The sequence below is a fragment of the Lutjanus erythropterus genome, chromosome 18 (assembly GCF_056507025.1).
Source record: "Lutjanus erythropterus isolate fLutEry1 chromosome 18, fLutEry1.hap2, whole genome shotgun sequence".
In the NCBI taxonomy this organism is placed as follows: Eukaryota; Metazoa; Chordata; class Actinopteri; order Lutjaniformes; family Lutjanidae; genus Lutjanus; species Lutjanus erythropterus.
In genome coordinates this window covers 3392637-3414545 of record NC_139334.1, presented here as the reverse complement: position 1 = coordinate 3414545, position 21909 = coordinate 3392637, and the positions used below count along the sequence as shown (strand labels likewise).

General features: G+C 38.4%; 2 protein-coding genes across 2 annotated transcripts; both read right to left on the bottom strand.

Moving 5' to 3' along the window:
* Positions 1-924: 924 nt before the first annotated feature.
* psma6a (proteasome 20S subunit alpha 6a) lies at positions 925-7097 on the bottom strand. Its single transcript, XM_084742382.1, has 7 exons — positions 6900-7097; positions 4978-5072; positions 4762-4843; positions 4368-4523; positions 3745-3923; positions 2884-2978; positions 925-1922 (listed from the first exon to the last, which is right to left on the bottom strand). Exons 1-7 carry the CDS (start codon positions 6973-6975, stop codon positions 1865-1867), a joined length of 741 nt encoding a protein of 246 aa, XP_084598508.1. The 5' UTR covers positions 6976-7097; the 3' UTR covers positions 925-1864.
* Positions 7098-7514: 417 nt separating this feature from the next.
* Positions 7515-21898, bottom strand: prorp (protein only RNase P catalytic subunit). The gene is made up of 10 exons (XM_084742422.1): positions 21131-21898; positions 20407-20545; positions 19997-20231; positions 19605-19894; positions 18814-18861; positions 18573-18705; positions 10028-10138; positions 8204-8352; positions 7814-8012; positions 7515-7717 (listed from the first exon to the last, which is right to left on the bottom strand). The coding sequence occupies exons 1-10, from the start codon at positions 21525-21527 to the stop codon at positions 7589-7591; spliced, it is 1830 nt and encodes a 609-aa protein (XP_084598548.1). The 5' UTR covers positions 21528-21898; the 3' UTR covers positions 7515-7588.
* Between the last annotated feature and the right edge of the window lie 11 nt (positions 21899-21909).

The window sequence follows — 21909 nt, the reverse complement described above, 5'->3', positions numbered from 1 at the left end:
CATTTTACACAAGTAGCTAATTTAAATGTTTTATTATTATAACAAATATATAAGTATAATATTCCAGTACTGTGAATAAGATATAAAGAAACATGAACACAGCATCACTGACATTTAGGTTTTTCCCTCCACCTGTAGGATGTTCTTCTATATATATATTTCCTGTAAAGAGTGAAGAGTATTTCCATCGCAAAACATAATCTTTCCATTTAATACACCATGATTTCAGTTTCTGATTGTTCAATGTCCCCCAGTTCTTAGAACTTAGTTTGGTTCAAATTCTAATAATAAAACAAAGATTAAAAAGTACAATATGAGGATGTGGAAACACATTTCATAATTCATTAAATACCTATATTAAATCCCCTTTATGCTTTGAAGGCCCAGCAATTACACTGAAAATGCATTTGCCTGAATTAATACTACTTGTGGTATAAATCACATCCACTTCTGGTCTTCTATTCGATTGACAGTTATTATTCAGACAAAATGTTCACGTCCTGATTAAAGTTTTTGACACTGACCAGTTGGCGAACAGAGCCACAGAAGCACACAGAAACTTAATTTAAAATAAGTTTGTTTGTATCTGGTTTTACTTGTTAACAAACTACAAATATGTCACAGAAAAAGAACGTTACTTAAGTCTGTTTCAGTGGTGTGACTACAAGGTTAAGAGACGAGTGTTGCCATCTTGGAATAATGTGCGAACATTGGTGAGTCAAAGGTACCACCGTCTTGCTGTTGTTAACATTCTGCTAACAGCGTGTTAATGTAGCATAAAGCTCAGCATTAAGGTCGGACTGAGTAACATTTTTGTTGCATGTCCAATGTAGCACAAATATGAATAGAATGAGGTCAGATTAATGTGAAGGCTAGAGTGTCACAAAGTTAAATGCAAAGAAACAGAAACAGGGAAACAAAGTGTCTGATAAAAACACTGAGTTTAATAGAAGTGCAGTAATGTACAGAGACAGAGGAGGAGGATCAAAACACGCAGAAGAGAATGAAATAATTAGAGACTTCCCGTTGATGTTGACCTGAGCAGACCTCAGCAGGGGTGTGATGACTGTCGCAATGGGAGAATTCCCACAGCTGTTCCCTGGGTTATTATCACAAAGTACATCAGAACATAAACATCATCCTGGAACTGAGGACAGCGTAGACTTAAATGCAGTTGTGGCAGCCCTGAGTAAAGATCGGAAGCACTGTTGAAACACAGCGACTCAAGAAGCTGCAGGACACCAAGTCCATACAAAGTAATAAGAGGTATTCAGAGGTATTGTGCTGTAGTTGTAGTGTTACCACACCCCCATGTTCCAATCTGCTCATGTCACACACATTAGCTGAAGTCATTTGGGCTGAGCTCCATCCAGAGAGGGCCAATGGATGTCTGACACCATCACCGACCACAGAGCATATCAAAATATCAGACTCATGTGTTATATGGCTGACAGATTTGAATGTCCAGCATCTTTCCAGGCTCGATGCCATTTGGCAGCTGCCTGCAGTGAGAATGTCTCAGCGTGGCTAGAAGGAAAACACAGGAGATGTCAATATGTAGATAATATCGTGTCCTGTAAGCTCCGGGGTATGACGAGAAAGGATAGAGGGAAGGCTGAGTGCCAGTGCAGATGGGTAATGTAGTCTAACCACCTGGTTAAAAAGGCCATATTGTTCTTAATTGTTCAGTTTTTTGTTTGTGTTGAGCTCACTGTGTACTACCACCTCTTCTGAGCAAGATGATACCAAGTCCTCCTCGTACCCTCCTTCTGGACAAGAGTGGAGGAGGTGGGGTTTCCCATGTTGCCGTTCATCATCGTTTTCAGAGCAATGATAGCAGCAGCAAAATGGCTGCTAACTTTCCTCACTCTCTTTCAGACAAAGCCACCAGGTGAGCGTCGATCTCAGACTCTGACAGAATTCTGGAACACGAACACACAAGTTAACGGTCATAATGACGCAATTTGTGGGTTTTTTTTGCTGCGTTCACATGGAGGCAGGCAGACAGTAGGTGGCAAATTCATTATTATTTTAGTGGACATGAGCAGTACAGTAAAATTAGGTGAGGCCAGAATAGAAGACTGGCAACAGTAACAGCATTGCCGTCCAAACTTAAAATATTTTTGCCGTCTCCCATGACTGGATATTAAGTAGCTCTGTCGCACAAGGAAAAAATATGGGCAATCTGGACAACAAGAAGCTGATCATTTTAGTGCACCGACGAACAATAACGAGTGATACATCAAATTCAGTTTTCCTTTGTTTTTCCTTTGGTTTAGCATTAATTTTAAACTTGCAAAAGAATTTTAAGAGAAATTACAAAAAATATATAGAATTGAATAATTATGTGTATTTTAATCTGACATCACCATAGCAACACATCATCATGCGTGCTTTGTTTTGCCATCAGCCCTTCCATCTGACTGTTTTTTCCTGTACTAGTGTTGTCCATCTGCTGCCTACTGACGGCTTGAATCCATGTGAACGCACATCACACACAAATGCACATAATGAGAACACATTCAACCTTGCAGGCACTTACTTTGATCTTATTTCTGGTTTTAGTTTGAGGGAATTTCTATGACAAAACATGCCTGTTTTGATCAATCCTTAAAAATAACGGCAAGACTTCAAAAGCAGAAGAAATTGTATCTATTCAGCATGTTTTGTTGAACAGCTTTTTTTCTTTTTTTGTAGAATTTATCCAAGAGGTTTGGCTATTTTTGCCTTTTCTCAGCAACGCCCTGCTTCACTTTTGTTTTGCAAAACCCATGTACAGCAGCTGCTGGGCAGTGGAAAAAGTCCTTCACCTGTGGCCAGGTTCATATTCCTAACTCATGGATATCAAGATATTTTCTCTCTTTGTCTCAGGAAAATACTCACTTGAATCTAGGTTCCTGTGTAGTGATAACTCCCACCTCCAGCTCCGAAGGCTTGAAGTCGATGGACAGAACAGCTGACAGACATGAGATTGCCGTCTGTTTTGAGAAGCAGGACAGGGAGGGGAGGAGAGGAAAGTAAATGAAAGATCATATCTGAGAAATAGACGCATTTGGAAATAGCAAAAAGCAAAGAGGGGGACCAGCTGTATTTGAATCTCTGTTAGCATTTTAACAAAAATGAATATAGTCATAGTACATATGTTTGTCATCCTGTTCTCCTTGTCTACAGACAAAGCCATTGCAAAATGTAGATGTAACACTAAATGTAGGTCTGGGTGACATATTTGACTTGTTTGCTTTGATCTATTATTCTTTTTTCCAACAAGAAAAAAATATTAACTTTTTTGAAACAATAAATAACAGTTCTTATTATATCAAGATCAGGAATCTTACTGTTCCTCATTTGTATAACTAAATCCATAACTTACATATTCATTCCTTTAACAGCTGCAACAGTTTTCCACGCCAGTTGCTGGAAAAACCACTAATGCAGTTACATTCTAGCTCAGTGAAACTTGCTGGCATTTTCAGACATATAAAGAATACCCTAAGTTAACCCGTGCCTGTGAAATTCCCAAAACTAAAAATGACATTCCAGAAATTCCATAACCAGTGGCAACCTTGCCATGTAATACAACTCATGGAGGTGTGTCAAACGGGTTGACACAATCAACAGGTTTGTTTCAGGAAGAAATTCCAATGTGTCATCATGAATCTGAATATACCAGTTATAATAAGCAGAGGAAGCTTGATAACAGGTATTTGTGGTATGTGTGTGTGTGTGTCAGTGTGTATCACCCACCTCTATAGTCTGTTCATAGCTCCAATCCAGTTTCTTCTTGACTTTCTTCTCAAGGAAGCTGGTGGCCTCAGTCTGTTTGACTCCAGCTGCTGTGGCCTTAAAGCCACAGTAGTATCCCGCTGGATCACACTTATACAGCTGTGGACCCAACTCTTCATCCAGTCCGATCACTATCATACCTAGAGGGAGGATGCAACACAGAGGGTAATGAAGACAGGGCAGTAGGAACAATGGCAAAGAGGTAATATCAGCTATTTAAACATCTGGATGATGCACTAAATAGCACTTTGAAGAATCCATTTTACTTTTGTCAAAACATTTGCAATCATGGTTAAATTAAAAGTGTCCTGTTTAGTCATGAACATGTTTTAGCAACCTTGTGCAAGAACACAAGGACTTGACCAACAACAGTTTTACAAGACATAAGATGTTAACTGGTGCTGCAAAGAGCAGATATTTGTGCTCAAAATCAGCCTGCAATTAACATTTCATAACAATAACACTGGCAAAAACAGGTTTCAGTGCAGATGCAGCGATGCTAAAATAAGAACATTCACCAGCTCTGGTCATGGAGAAACATTTATTATTTTGGAAATGGATGGCAACCATTAGGGACTACTCACAACAGCCTAGTGGCCTCATCTCAGCATTCTGCGTGTAGACTTGAGATATGTCCGCCATGCGTTTGCACAACATGTCCACAGGAATCTCATAGCCGTACTTATACATCCAGTTAGCTGCTTCATACCGTGCCCTCTGCACCTGAGACTTGCTGTCAGCTGGGAAGAAGAGGCAGAAAAAACATTTTACACAAATGTATTTAAGAAAAGATAAACATAGAGATGAACATGACACAATCAAATTATTTCTGGCTTCAAATAAGAACATTAATAACTTGACAGGAGAGTAACAAACAGCCCACAGGAATTTTTTATAACTATTGTTGATGGAAACTTTTAAAACAGAACCATTACATGTCTCAAATTTACGGTATTCACTATCAGTTGGATTGCTTACCAGTCATGCCGGTCATAACACAGCCAATGTTCTCTGTAATTCTGAACAGATGCGTGACTGTCGAGGCATCCAACAGCTTGTCCTGAGAAAAATGCGAGACAAAGACAAAAAAGAAATGTACTCCATACACATACTTTGGAATCTGACCACACGCTGTGTTAAGAGACACAGAAACACAAACTCCTGTGTGTTTATAATATGTTTGTTTATACTCACTGGAACTTTCTTTTGTGTGACGACCACAACACAGTCTTTCCCCCTGACCGCCACAGATGTCAGTCCTCCCTGGTTGATGGCTTTGAAGGCATACTCTAAAGACAGACAGGAGGAAAAATAAACTCAGGAGATACAAGTGTACACTTCAAACTTATCAGAAACCAAGCTACCTCGTTGTTTTGAATCTTTAACACAGGTTGTGGTTTGAGCATGCAACTAAAGGTATGGTGCATGTAAATTTATGACTTTTGAAGCAGCCAAACACACAGTGAAAGAAAACACACATTAAGAGAGTAAATGAAAAACATGAACAAAACAGCCATATGTCCATTATCTAATAGGACATAACATACAAATCTATTATCTTTCAATTTATTTATCAACTAGTCCATGAGCATTTTACAATGTCATACGTTGTCAATTCTTTCCATTTACTAAACAAAAAACATAAAAAAAAAAAAATTCTTACTCTATGCAGACGGTAGGCTTGGGCAGTATCAAGGTATTATCAGGGTATTTAGAAATCCCGAAGGTATTATTTACAATATTGACATCATAAATAAAATTATCTGAAACACTGAAGTTGCAACAGAAGAATTATTTGGAGGTAGAAAAGAAAAACCTTAACACTCATTTCTGCTCTATAGCCTAGGTCTCCTTGCTAAATAAATTAATATGGCTAGATATAGAATCATGAAAATATTGCCACATATAAATTTGTTTATTTTCTATAAAAGCAGTTTATTAGTCACATGATAATCTGTAAATCATCTCCATTCAGCCAAATGAGGCGTTGGTATCCACAGCTACAAGTTACATCAGGTCTTTTTACAGGAGCCTATGGAATAAGGGTTCTTATTTCCAATCTACTCATTATTCTATGGGCCTTAAGTATTTAAACCCAGCAAAACTTGTCTAAAAAGGCTGATAGCATGTAAGACACAAAGAATTGTGAGCTAGACAGTGTCATATATGCTACAATGACTTCTATCACCAGCTTTTAATGACTTGGGTTTTTTTTTTACACAAATACCATCATATACCTTGGTGAAATGTCAGGAACGTGTATGAAGGTATGAAAAAATACATACCACCCAAGCTGAGCAAATGGGCAATTTTTTCCCTAATAAAAATCTCTCTCATGATGTCTAACCATTGTTATATAATAGGAGCTTCAGTCTTGTACCATATTCTTGTTGACGCCTTCTTGCTTGTGATCCACAGTATGTTTTAATAAGTATATTAAATATCTATTATTATCGATGGCATAATCATTTATATTTCCAAAGTACACTGCATTCCTTTGGTACTGGATATCCCATAATATCTTTAATTGTAATATGTACTTTTCCCCAAAATTTCCAAGTTCTGTTTGTTTTGAATGTATCTGCACATAAACATGACATCCCTTCATCAAAATACTACACAGTGTAAACCTTTGTAACATACGCAGAATGGCATTTTAGTTTTACAGTTTTTCTTTTGACAGTTTGTCCTAGATTAACAATTAATACAGCTCAGATAACGACTCCAGTATAAGAATAACTGATGAAAACTGTGAGAACAGGAATAAACGGTGTACTACTAACTGGCTGCTAAATAAGATGAATCAGAAATAAACGTTACTTATGGTTGCACTCCACAGCTACATTAAGCTAACTAAGGTAGCTGAAGCAAATGCAAAAAAAAAGGAACCTGGTTTGGTTTGTTAATTACTGCTTAGCTGTATTAAATTAAAGGTAATTATGCATGAATTACATTTCGCCCCTACTGAAATAAAGTTGGGTTTTTTCCTACATAACACTGAACTATGAGAGGGCTAGATAGCTCACAGCTGCTAGCTACTATTAGCCTGTTAGCCAGCAGTGATGAGTAGTGATGACAGAGCAGGTTGAGTTTGATTCATTTCTGTCACTACTTACCGACTTGGTAGAGTCTTCCCTCCGGAGAGAAGATGGTGATATGGCGGTCAAAGCCTGCACTTGACCCCCGTGACATGACGGCTGGAGATAATTAGGGTAAACACTGATGTAAACTGAGGATGAAACTAAACTGAAAGTAGACAAGAGGCAAAACATGCTAAGCAGCTACCCCGGATGTGATACCGGCTTTCATATCCGGGTCAACTTAGCAACTTTGTAGTTCTCGGAAGTCACCACTGACTACAACCCTGCTGTTCCTTTGCATAGATCTTTTCTCGGCAGCTATATCGATATGAAATTGAGCAAACAGGTTTTACCAGCGTTACTAATTAGCTTCGTATTCCATTTAGTGAAGCAGAGCAATTCTATTGAGCCAGCATGTTCAACAGCAGAACCCTGACTTTGTTTGACCTGAATGGAATGGAACCTTAATTAATATCATTGTTAACACCTGTGTTTACCTCACAATTTCATGTCAAAATGGCTGCTGTGAAAAAGGTTTATTGTTGCAATTAGATGACGCAGATATTTATGACAATTATTTTATTTCGAAAAATCAAATCTTATTTCTTATTCCTATGGTTCAAACTTAAATTTAAAGAGTGTAGACCACTTTGTTATTTGGCGTAAATGTTTTATTTACAGGTCCACAGTTATTACCAAAGTATATGAGTTATGATACAGTGTGTTCAGTGCTTTTTGGTGAGGCAGAGCCATCGTTGTGGTACTTCATGGCTGCTCCTGTCCTCTGTGTCGTCATAGGGAAGGTGCCACGAGTCCACTGAAGTCTGGACAATGGTGTCATAGCTGGGAATACTCTATACACAGACACACATACACACAGTTAATTGGTATGCTTCTCTCATCGACCCTCTCCCCTCACTCACGCCCTTCGATTCCCTCCTCTTCCTCACCAGAAAATTGACTCTTCTGCCCACTGCGAGGGATCCATCCACTACCAGCTGGTGGCCTCTCTGCCACTTGAAGAAGAGCCGTCTGGTGGCTCCATCTGGCAGGCAGGCCTTGTGGTCCCTCATCAGGTCCCTGCTCACAAACTGACAGTGGTTCCCAGAATGCAAAGTGGCATACAGCAAGAAGGGGTCGTCCTCCGAACTGACAGACACATAGAGCAAAATGTGTAAGGTAGACAAATAAATTCTCTCAAGAACAAAACACCTGTTAATAAAAAGAGGTACTGCTGAAAATAATATTTTTAAAAAACAACATTAACTGCTGTGTTTCATGTGTTGTTGTTTTTTTTGGCGTATAATCCATACAATTGTTTTTTATTCTCAGGTGCTCACATGTTGTCAGTGAAGAAGCAATGAGCTTTCTGTCGGATGAGGTCCATGTTGTGTCTTTCCCAGGACCTGGAGGGGCGCAACATGTGTTTCCTCCCCAACACCAGAATAGTCCGACCCTGACGCTCCAACTCTGACACCACCAACAACAACTGAAACACACACATACACAACTCAGTACTCTGAATACATGAATCTTTGATGACACCAATGTTAGTCTGGGTGCCAGCTCCGTTTAGATATTACCACACCACACCTAAAGGGGCCTGCAGCAACCGCATGACAAATACAGGTTTAAAACAAGTTTTTACATATTTTTCATCTGCTGATCTGAATGGGTGTGTTTGTGGTAAATTGTGCAACATGTCATTGCACATAAAAAGATAAACACTGGAGATATACAAGTGAATTCTACTAAGTTTTGTAAGTTACACAAAAAAATGCAATGAGAGAGCAGGTGTTACAGACATACAGTATGTAAATGAATTGCCTTTGTGCTGTAACTGCACACACCGCAAGTCATGTTTTTGGTCGTCTTTTTAGAAATGCCACAGGGACAGGAAGAATAGCGTGTACTGTAATAATGCAACAAAGCACTTCTATCAGTTCAGGTACTGCCATAGCAAAAACTACCACTCTTTACTTTTGTAGCACTGAATCAAGAGTGTCTCTGTTAAGCAGAGATGTATGATGAAATTTTGGGGGAATCAGTTGTTAAAGGGACAGTTCGGTTCAAAATCAAAAAAATATATTTTTGCTATTTATCCATCTAAATTCTTTTGATGTGAGTTGCAGAGTTTTGGAGGTATCAGCTGTAGAGATGTCTGCTTTCTCACCAGTATAATGGGATTAAATGGCATTCAGCTATTGTATTGGCTTATGTTGCAAGTGGGATTGAACTAAAAGACGTTGAGTCCCACTCAAAATAGCAGTGTACGGGTATGCTGTAACATCACAGTTATATATTTAAAAATAAAAAAGTTCCTCAATTAAAACTGCTGACAACAAGGTCTGTGGATGATCTTACACTGGTATTGAATTGTTCAAATGACAAAACCCTGAAACTGGATACCCAAAAAATCTAAATGGATAGCACTACAAGCCAGGGGAGAAATAAGTACTTCTATATCATGTCAAAATGGTCTATTTACATCATCATGCTAAACTAAAATGCTGCTAAACATCAGCATGTACAGTAAGTACAGCCTCACAGCTCGACTGTCTGTAGAATCGTAAATTTCAGCAGGTATTTTCATATTCAATAGCTGTGTCACTGATGTCCGATTTCTTTCATATGGGCATTTGAATAAAAGATTTTTTCAGTCATCCTGATGTAAATTTATAGGATTTTTCCTTAATTTTACTAACTTATCTAGCGTTCACTTGAACCAGATGACTAGATAGGGAAACAGGTTTGTCTGTTTGTACTTTCCTTTGTCTGACATCTGAGAAAGATGAGACATTCTAATGCAGTGAGACGGACAGACAGTTGACATACACACACCTGACAGACAGACAGATGTGGGTAGACACGTAGGCTAGGTGTTATTAAAATCAGGTATTGGCCAGTTAAAGCACCTCCTACACACACACACACACACACACAAACATACACTGCAGGGTTAGTCATAGTGCAACCGGCAGTCTGAAAAGCCCCTAAGTTGGACAGACATACATGTAGGAAGACACCACTAAAATCTAGATAGTAAAACTGTGTATGTGCATGAGCAGAAATGATTCTGAAAAACCACTGTTAGGCCGGCAGATCCTGTAAAATATTTAGCTTTTGAAATCTTGTTTTTTTTAATCACACGTGTGTTTTCTCACCATCTCTGACTGGTTGCTTTTGTACTTTGTGGTATTTGCTACATTCAGTCCATCTACGACCACATCAAAAGCTGGCTTCCTCTTCACAAACGTCTTGAACCTCTCCAACTCCTGAACAGACACAAATAGACAGAGAGATTAATAGACAGATGAACAGAGAGAAAGAGAGTGATATACTGAAAAAAATAGGTCAGTAAAGGGGTTGATCTGAAGAAACTGATAAAGACAGACAAGTCGCATCTGGATATTGCGCCGTATTGTACAAACATTTGAGTTTACACAATACACAGGGTTCAGTTCAGTTCAGTAAATTCACACAACTGTTAAAAGACAAGTGCAGTCATACAAAACACAATGGAGATTTGTGAAATCGGACACCCTGATAAAGCTGATAAGCTTGAAAATAGGGGCCCAGACTTTAAGTAAATAGTATTTAAAACAGACATTTCTTAACACGTTGTCTACAATTCACAAAAGACTAACCAAAGACCCTAAGAAACTAAAAAAAACTAACTTAATCTACACCATTAAAAAAGGAACCACTGCTGTAGCGTAACCAGTTCAGAAGTCTCCTGCCTTTTAAGGTATTCAAGCTTTAACAAATTTTAATAGGAACTGTTGCCTTTTTCAAAAACAGATACAGATAATGACATTTTTAATTCCATATCTGTGGACCTCTGCAGACCACACTAAAGATCTAAACTTTTTTCTTTATCCTTTATCTTGCATACATACAAGACTAGGAAAAATATCTTATAGAGAGAATTGGAATAAGGTCACAAAATCTGCTGTTAATCTTTGTTTTAATTTTTTTTTTTTTTTGTGAAAATGTTGGTTCTTTAACATTGTGTCCCAGATTTCTGTCAATTCCATCAGATTTTTACAAAAACATGATTTAATCAGATTTAATCAGGCATATAAAGGGTTAGCTATACCTGAAGCTCCCCAGTCTCACTACCTGGTTTAAAAAAGACGAGAACCAAACACTGGTAAACTTTCTATTTTCCGACAAATTCATTAAATAATATTACTATGAGATGTATCTTAATTAGCATTAAGAGAACACCAAGCATCTCCACAGGACGTCAACTCCATCAGATTTTCCATCTGATGAAGCTGATGTCTATATTTAATAAATACGTAATCACCAGGAGAGTGACCTGTTTGACCTGTTTGATCTTTTAAAATATATTTTCCCACAATAAAAAAAATCAAAACACAGCTCAAAATACACCTTTGTCCCAATTCTCATGAATAAACGACTCACAAATAAATGATTGTGCTCAAGTTACAAGTCTACTATTAGTTTTCACCACTGTACTGACAAGACAGCAATAGTTTACTGCCATACCAGGGAGTATAGATGAGAATGTCATTAGTTCTGCAGATATCAGGTAGTCAGACAAATAAAGATATTTGAATTCATGGTTGGTGGCAGTGGAGGAAAGGGGAATCACCATGAGTGTCTCCAACTCCATCCGGTAGATGTGGAGATTAATTCACAAAATAAGTAATGAATTTGACCTGCTGGTGGTCCAACAGCAGGTCTTCCCAAAGTGGGGGCCAAAGCTGACCAACCATAAGGTTAAATTTAGCCCACCAGATGTTTCTACTGAAAGAAGTAGATTTAATTAAATTAAAAATTACAAATGCCTCTTTATGCTGTTTTTTTTTGTGAGATGAAAATACTCTTTAAATACATAAGCTCCGTAAGTGTTCATTATTTTTCATATTCTGAGCATAGCAGGCAGAGTGACACTTTTGGCTGGAAGTCAGTCAATAAAAGGAACTTGGGATCCCAGTACCATTTTGCATCTTACAATACAAGACAAAACAACAGGTGTTTGCTTTTCGGCTCACAACCCACCATTAAGTTTCAGTTTTGGCCCTCTAAGGGAAAGTGCTTGAGCCTCCCTGGTGTAGGGGAAACGTCAGGGGAAAGTCAACAAGCATTAATCTTCGGGGGAATGTCCCAGAATTTAATGGCAATCCATCCAGTAGGTGTTGAGATGTTTCAGTATGGTCCAAAGAGGTGGACTGAAGGACTGAAAATACCATCTCTAGAGCCATGCTGCTAGCAAGGATAAATATTAAGATTAAAAAAAGCAGAACATTGACAAGAAATGCTACAGTTCTGTATTTGGGCAAAGCAAGGCAAACAAAGTACTGCACTTGTTGCCTTAATATTGGATCTCTTTTCTTTATTAGGAGTCTTTTAGCATACTACCAGCCAGGAGCAAAAGTACATTAAAGGGACAGTTTAACCCCAAATCAAAAATACAGGCTTTGGTCTCAGACATATCTGCCTTCTCTCGAATGTAATGGGACTAAATGGCACTCAGCTTGTGGTGCTCAAAGCACCAAAAACATCGATATGAAAAATTCAAAATCAATGTTTCCAAAACTCATGACCCAGTTACTCATGATAATCCACAGGCCTTGATGTGAGCAGTTTCATGTAGGAACTTCTTTCTTTTTACTTTCTTTCTAATAGAAAAGAAAGTAGTTCCTGCATGAAACTGCTCACAAGGTCTGTGGATTATCATGTCATTTTTTTTGTACTTTTTTGGTGGTTTGAGGACCACAAGCCGAGTGCCATCTAGTCCCATTATATTGGAGAAAAGGCACACATCTCTATGGCCAATAAAAAAAAAAAAATCTAGATGGACAAATAGCACTGCAGGCCAGGAGATAAACATGTATTGTTGATACAGCGGTGGACTGTCTGCTGCTTACATTCATAAATAAGTAGGGAAACCACACACAAAATTTCCTCTGACATTTATGTTTTATTGAGTAAATAGCAGCAGTCCTTTGACACACACAGACCTCAGCGTATCTGCCTCCCTCAGCATTAATGCTGTCCATCTGACACTCTTATCTTACTCAGTTTACTCAGCTCCATTCTCCATTCATAACTAAGGATCACTGACGTCAAAATACATTTGGGTATAGAGGCAGATGTGCTCATTTTCAGTAAATGCGGCCGCCTTAAGAGCCGACAGTTTGACTGGCTAATTAACCAGATATGTCTGACTAAATGCGTGCAATACTGAAAATGTACAGAAAAAGTCTGCAGAGCTCTCTAATAACACCATCAGGGGCTTGTTCCTTATCGTGGTCGAGGAGCGTAACTGAACTCCACCTGTGAGTCGACTGGTCCAATGGTTGGATGGTTTTCTCACTGACTGATCACAGGCCTGCCAGTAATAAATCTACTTGGTATTTCTTTCTCGGTACTAAGATGGCAGAGTGCCAGCTGGCAGCTTCAGCACTCTGTGTTATGATAAAGTTTAATATCTTAAAAGACATGCAAACTTTAGACCCGGATATCAATGACTTTCTGATTATTGTTTTTAGATTAGACTCAGACGATTCAGACAAAATGTAAAGTGGGCTACAGCAAGCTGTCTCTCAGCTGTATCATGTGCATTACATTTAGTCATATTTTATTTTCACTGTCCAATATTCATACTTACTTCCTCTGAAGGAGCTAATATACAATGTGCAAGTAAAAAGTCAAATGTAGAGAGACATCTGTAGATATTCAAAGTCTGTCCAAGACTTAATTTTAGTATAAAGATCACACCAAAAAGCAAATGTTTGTATCATCTGTCGAACGTCACAAGTTTTCTTCTGCACTGCAGGGAATGAGGACGGTCAAAGTGTAAAATACTATGCTACAGTTCATTTGTGCCAGAACAGGAAAGTAGTGCTGAAGCTCAGAATAGGCCTCCTGCACGTGAACATTGTTCGTACTTTCGCTTTTAGATAGCAGAAGTATAGGAATAGGTTACTGTGAATTCCCCTGGTCTTGAAACCCGAACGCACAATCTAAATGTGATCGTAAAATGTAAAAAAGGATGAAATATTCCTCCTCTGATGAAAGTGTGCTCTAGAATGAACACCTTCTGAGCTCTGTCAACTCCACTACCTATTTTGATTACTTTCATTCACAGGTACAGTATGAGACAATGATTAATTCCGCAAAAACAATGTGTAATTTCACCTCGTGGGCTGGTTTTGGTTGAGGTGGGGGAAATGTGTGTTGTGAGTGGGAGGGCAAAAGGGATTAGAGAAAAAAGACTGATTGATGAGGGACAGACGGCTTGGGTATGTTGGATAAAGGGTGCAGAATAAAAATACATAAATAAAAATAATGTAAAAAAATAAAATGGAATCGGCAAAGAAAAAGAGAGACAGAACGAGGGCAGGAGACGGAGGAAGAGCGAGACGGAGAGAAAGTCCAGTATAATTATCCAGGGACTTTCCAGAGCTGATATGTGAAACCAGCTCATTGTGCTGCAGTGGATAATATGACTGCTTAAAACACACACAAACACACACACACACACTTTGCACCTGCATACATAAGCTCACAGTGCCACTCATGCACCATTAATACGCAGAGTATGATGGCGTTCTGTAAAAATACCCCACAGCATTACTAATGACGTACAAATTCAAAACGCAAAAAAAGAACAAAACTGACTGCAGGATACAGGCTGTTACTGAGTTTATCTCTGTTCTAACACTTATCATATCAGTTCCATTTTATTTTAAGCTTTACATTTTGATTTAGTTGTACAGTTTATATTTATATTATGACATAACATCTACTTTTATTTTGCATAAAACACATTTTAGATGAAAGAATACATATTTAAAACCATATTGCATGCTGGCACATTATTTAGCTCTAACAGTATAATATAACGCAAGGAATCACCAAGGGAAACTACAGCCTAAAAATATCATTTTTGTTGAAACTGTGACAGACAGCAGTAAAACACCTTAGTTTCACAAAGGTCGGCTGTTCTCTTAGTTTGCATTCAATTGCACAGGAGTTGTATTTTTCCCGTCACTCCGTTTAGGATCAAAATGCACAACTTTCTCTAAATTAAGTACAGACAATTGACTGATTTCATGTTACATAAATATGAATAAGACAGATAAGACGGAACGTGGTTTCACCAGATTAAATTAAATTGTGATAGAAAACTGCAGTGGCAGTAGTAGGCCTACTTTCACAATGAAACATCAAAGTCTAACCTTTCTCTTTTTATTTTATTTTCCATTTTTTCCCCTTTAATTATATGTGGGTGCATGCATGTACAGATATGGATGTTCTGTATATGTAAATACATATGGGCATATACTATGATGAGTAAAATCTCTATTATCAATCTATTTTATAGTTTCTGCCAGGATGTTTAAATAACAGGAAATATATCAATGATATGCATTGACACAATAGAGTAAAAAGAAATGCATGACTTTATCTCTGCCTGCTGTCTTGTGTCTCAACATCTATCTATATATCTTATCTATATTTTACAACATACAGACAAACACAGCTCCTCTTCCCTTTTGCATCGCTGCCCTCCCACTCTTCCTCCATCTGTTGCTCCACTGTTGTCTGAAGCGCTCTCTGTTTGCCCTTTAAACAAATGGCCTTCAATTGGGAATTAATCAAGCTGAGTTAAACAGCATGTCTGTCTGCCTTCCTTCCTTAGTCTATCTCCTCTGCGGGAGGTAGTTGTGGTCCAGATTCTCATGGTGCTCCACATGCTGGAAATCCCCTCGATTTAACTAACAGTTGCGCCAACAAACTCCCCCTGACTACCGAAAAACACAAAGGGCCTCATGCAAACTCTCTCTCTCTTCATAAATTAAATATGACATATTATTAAGAACATGTTACTGATGCGGCCAAGTTTTGTTTAGGGGCTATTTCAGGTGAATAATAATCGTTTTTAACTTTATTATCACTGGCAACATCAAAAATACAGCCAGTACATTCCAATCCAGTGAAAAGCTTGGCTCCGTCTTCATACAGACAAGTGCACATATGCATGAAAGATACAGTGATGACTGCCTGCACTTGGTTATAAAAGTGTGCATGTGTGCGCTGCCCTGTTTGCTAGTAACAGTCCTAATATGTCTGTGAAGTTGTTCATCAAACAGGTGGAGTGAGTCCTACCAGTTTGGAAGTACAGTGGAAACCTCTTGCGTTTCGTTTTTTCTTTATTTCTCATGCAGATTAATATTTAATTGGTATTTGTATATTTATTACCTGAATATAAAGTAATGAAACAGACAGCTTCACTATTTTTCCCTCACCAAAGGTCCGTTTAAGGGGCCATTATGTGACTTTTCTTTCTCCTCCACTAGCAGACTGTTTCTTGTTATTTGAGTAGATTTCAAATATTAACCTGAAGAACACCAAGTTTCGCTGTTGAATTTCCTTGGCTCGTTTTGGGGAGTTTGTCATAAGTTTCAAGGAGACAACGTTGTTCATAGAGAGAAAATTACTTCCTTTTTTCACTCATGATTTCAATGTGCACCCTCCACCAGCCTGCTGCCTCCAGTTAGCCAGCTGGAGGCAGCAGGCTTACCACGAGGCAAAGCATCATGAGAAGTCAAAAAAAAAAAAAAAGAATTACTGTAGTTAATAGAGATGTATGTATGTAGATATGTTAACAAGGTTAAAAATGTGATTTTCACGGGAGAGGGTCTTAAAAACCATGAGCTGAATGACTGATACTTTCAGTTGAGCTTTCACACACCACGATTGCTTCCTAAGACAAGATGAACAACGGTCCCTGCCACCTCAAAACACGCAAAATATGGAATTTTCCTTTTACATTTCATGTCAAACATTACCAACCTACTGTGCAAAGCAGCAGAATACTTTACCTCAAAGAGAATCAGATGCTATGTCTCTCAAATATGTAGCTATTAGCATAAAGGCTAGAATCAAGGGCAAACAGCTAGTGTCTACAGCTCACCAACTATCACACTGTTTGTAAAAATGACAATTTTTATTTTTTTTACATCACCATAAAAGCTAAATAGCATAACATAGCCAAGACAAAAGTTAATGTCGTCCAGCTAAACTGCATTGTCAAGCTGTATTACATGCTGCTACAACCTAGCAGTGTAGCTAAGCTGACCTAATTCACCTTATATGTCATGTCTGCAAATGGCAAGGAATCTTCCTTTAATGGACTCATACTGATTTAAAGAATAGCTTGGCATTTTGGGAACCACGCTTGTTCGCAGAAATAAATGAATAAATAAAACCATAAGGGGGCGCCCTGGTAGCTCAGTCAGTGTCCGATGTATTGAGGCTGTCAGCGGCCATGAGTTCAATTCCAGCCTGCAGCTCTCTGCAGCACGCCACCCCCATTTCCTATCATATCTTCAGCTGTCCTATCGATAAAAGCCATAAAAAGGCCAAAAAGTACATTAAATAAATAAATAAAACCATAAGGTGTCATTTTTACAGATCAAACAAACATGATAAAACATGTAAATTACAAAACGTGAGACGTACTGCTACGTACAATTTGTTTCTTCTAATCAAAGCCAGATTACCTGTTTCCCCCTGTTTACAGTCTTTTTGCTAAGCCAAGCTGATTGGCTGTTGATGCTATCTTCTTATTTAACAGATAAATATGAGAGTGCTATCAATCTTGTCATTTAACTCCTTGCATGAAAGCAATAAGCACATTTCCCAAAATATAAAACTGTGTCTGAATGACTTTATCTATATCCCATCAAAAAGATGAGATTATAAAGGCCAGAAAAGAGATGACTATGCAGTATGATACTGTGTCTACGACTAATTACTAAATATTAAAGTCATACCAGTCGTGAGAATTTCATAAGCAAAGTCTTTGCCACCTCACTGTATCTGACAATAACCTTAACTTCGTGTAAAAAAAAAAAAAAAAAAAAAAACTCCTTGAAGTGAATCAAAAGGACCTCTGTTCATATGTTTTAATGTAGAAAGTGAAAGTGTTTACTTCACTAAGCTGGATCAGCTACTGTAACCTCTGCATGTGTACCAATGACGCCATCTAGTAGACGTTAGAGAGAGGAAGCTAGAAAACTAATGTACCACGCTGCTGACAGTTGAACCTCAAACTAGATGTCTGATTTTTGGCTTTGTCATGGAATTGCTATTTAGGATATATTATTTCAAATTAGGAAAAAAGCTAACAAAAAATTCTATATCAGACTGAGCATAGCTTAAAAGTTCTGCTGAGGCTAAAAGTTCACAAACTTTTGACACCAACCTTATTAGTATAATGAATTATTCATCCTATTGTGATTTATTAAATCAAAGATAAACCCCAACCTTCAAGTCCTTGCAGAGGAGTAAGATATTACTTTAAGATATTTAAAGATTAGATTAAGATATTTAAAAGTTCTTTATTACACATCTTTGTTGAATATTTGATTCTGGTCAGTTACAGCTTTCTATGGACACAATAAAATCTTTTGTTTTTGGTAAACAGCCTCATAACAAGAAAGATAATACGGAGCGAGTGAGTCATTATTGTGAAATAAACCCCTTCAGGCTGATTCAAGACCTCTGCAGTTGACGTCAGGGTCCTGCATCACACGGTCAGGGTTTATTTTGCAATGATGTCCTTTTCGCTGTTGATCATTCGTTACCCATGGCCTTAGATTTGAGTTCTTAAGGACCAATGGAAACCCTGTTTATGGGTGTGCACGTGTGTGTTTGTGTGTGTACCTCTGGTGTAGTCTTGGTGAAAACATCTCGTCCCTGAATGATGTCAGTCATCACTCTGTCTTTCAGCTGTTGGTACTCGTCAGCGGTCAGCTGGATGGACTCTAACTCAGAACCACAACACCCACACACACCCCTAAACACACACATATACACAAAATGACACATGCATACATACAGAACACGCAATTTCCCCTTGCACAAATATGGATGAGAACATATAAATGTAGAAGGTAGTAATTACTTTGGGGTGGCGCTGGTCCAACTTCCTGTCCATTTCTGTCCTGTGAGACTGAGGACAGAGAAGAAGAGACAGAGAACAGAGAAATGCGAGCGAGGAGCGATGAGTTGAGGTGGATAAAAACAGAAGGGAATGAGACCATGTTATGTCCAAACAGACAAAGGAAAATTACTTTGGGTATGAATGCTGGTTTGCAGTTCTGTTTTCTTTTTCAGTAAATAAGAGAGAAACAAAAGGAGCAACATATGGCAAACCACTGTAACATTTAATTGCTATACTATATAGTGCAGATATCTGTAATTCAATTCTTCTTCTTCAAAACTTTTCAGATATCGACAATCACATTCTATCTATCTATCTATCTATCTATCTATCTATCTATCTATCTATCTATCTATATGTATTACAAATGTACTCTTATCAGGGCAGAATCCTGAACAATGTTCACTCAAAGTTATAGTTTATTGGCCACATTATGGTTTTAAAAGTAGCTTTCCATAATTGGAGCAACAGCAATAATTTAAAAAAGGTTAAATCAAATCAATGTGAGCAAAACAAAAGGAACAGATGGGGAGCCAGCCGTTTTAGCCTGTCCACAAAAGTACTTTGCAAAAAGTACTTTTTTGTACAAAGCTTCCTACACCAGCAGTCCTGCTGCTTCTTCAAACTAGGGGTGTGCCAAGCTCCATCTACTGTAGGTGATACACTAACTATGGATAAGTGTCTCACACAAACACAATTTAAAAAAAAACAACCAAACTATTCCTTTAAGTATCTTTATCACTCTCTTCTACCTCTCAAACCAGGTCTTGATGCTTTCGGCGAGGCTGTGTTTCGGGTAGATCTGGTTGTTCCTCATGTAGAGCAGAATCTCCAGCAGCTTCTCCTGGTGTTCAGACTGAGACGTGGTCTCTGCCTCCTTTGTCTTCATCGCTCCCTTAAACAGATCGTTCCAGGTGTCCTGGTATGGACTCAGTCCCCTTTCAATTAATTCATCATAAAGAGTCCAGGCAGTGGTCTTGTCATCATGTGACATTGCTGCTGAGATGATATCACCATAGTTGCGTGGTGATGGGGTAAAGACCTGTTGGGGTGACGGTAAAACCAGGCAATGTTAGAGTCGGGATGTCATGTGCTCAGATATGAGTGCAATGAGTTTTTAACTAACAATGAAATCACTGTTTACCTTCTTAACCTCGTTCAGGACGCTGAGAGCCTCCCTCCACCTCTCTGTCCGGCTAAAGGACTTGATGAAGAGGCTGGAGGCTCCTGTCTCCAGAGAAGGGAAACTTCCTCGCATAATGTCATAGACGTCAAACACCTCGGCATCGTGGCCACCTTTCACGCACAGTGTCAGGTACCGTAATAACAGCTCATAAGACAGTGTCCCTGTTTCCATGGCGACAAAAGTCAGCAGAGACCTGTGCAGAAAGGTGCATGACATGTTTGTAATGGACACATGCTTAATAGTGCACTTGCACTACTTATATTTTCAACAGGTATTCAATCAGAACAAACAGATATGTTCTTGAAGTTCCTATTTATTGTAAAGTCCCTAACAAAATGTTTTCAAAATAACAGACATCCTCCACTCACTTGGCGATATTCAGCTCTGCCCCAGCAGTGAACAGTGCACGCATCATCTGGAGGCCAAATCGTTGTGAATTTCCCAGAGACTCCTTCAGCTTCCTCCACTCGTCAACAGAGAGCGGCCGGTCAGGAGGCGGCTCCTTCCCTGTGAAAAACAGTCATGCAAGTCATGACTCACAGACACTTTCATAGATTCAAGGCTCTACAAAAATGCTGTTTAAGAAAACTTAAAGATGTGTCTACTGATAAAGTATAACAAACAAAAATATGGAACAATTTGTGCAACTGCCTTGCTCATGCACACAATTCGGTTTCTAAAATTTTGTTGTATTTTGCACCAAAAGATCTGACTGTAAGAAAAAAATATGATGCCCACTAAAGTAGATAGTTTCTTTGGACAAATGTGATGAAATAAAAGACCCTGTAAGTCATTATAAAGAGAACCATTCGCAAAATAATGAGAAACTTTCTCAAAACAACAATTTAGTATCTTAAAATAATGACAGGGTTGCAAAATAATGACCTAACATTGGAGAATGATAATTTAGTATCTCAAAATAATGACCTTATAACGTAATAAGTTGTTATGTTATTACAATGACCAATTATCTCAAAATAATGAATTCTACCTCAAAAGAATTAATTATTCCAAATAAAAACTTCTCAAAATAATTACTTACAGCATAATTTTTTTCATCACATGGGCTCCATAAGTTCCAATATGTCCTACCTGCTCTTCTTGTCCTCCCCTCGGACTCCTCTTCATCCAGAGCTGCTTTCCTCTTCAGCATCTCTGCTGTCCTCTTTGCCGTCCCAGCAGCAAACACAGATCTGGGGAAGGAAGAGTTCTGCCTAAGATTGGAGCTCTTCCCTCTTCCCCTCACAGCATCATCCCATGGTTTCTCTTCCCAGCGTCTGAAGGTGTTTTTTTGTGCTCCCACCTGTCCACTGTTCCTCCTGTCTGTCTGTCTGACACCTAAATTGGGGTTAGAGTCTCTGGTGCACAGAAAGCATGCTGAGGGAGGCAGCTGTGTTGATTTGCACAGAGAAGTCTTTACTACTTGGTGAATGAAAGGCTTTAAGTGTTTCTGGCATATTCTGACTTTTAATATAAAGGTGGAGCCCATGTTGTGATGTTTAACCTCTGGGCTTATGAGAATTTATTAGAGAAAATTTATTAATAACCTTCAGTTTTAAATCAACTACAATCTTTACAAGACAAACTGTAGAAACACTTATTTACCAAAACAACTGACTACAAAAATAGCACATGCTGTTAGTGACATGTATCAATAAAGTGCAATTAGCATCGCTGTTTCTAAACGTCAGTACTTCCATAAAGAGTCTCTTGCTAGCTCTATAGACCATTATAACTATAACGCTTTACATACACCTCATACCTCCCCTCGATATCCACATTTAATTAACTAAAACAACCTCTTTCTTTCTACATAACTTTGTGTCAAACACAACTGTAAGCATTGCTGGAGTCGCCCATTTCAACGTCAT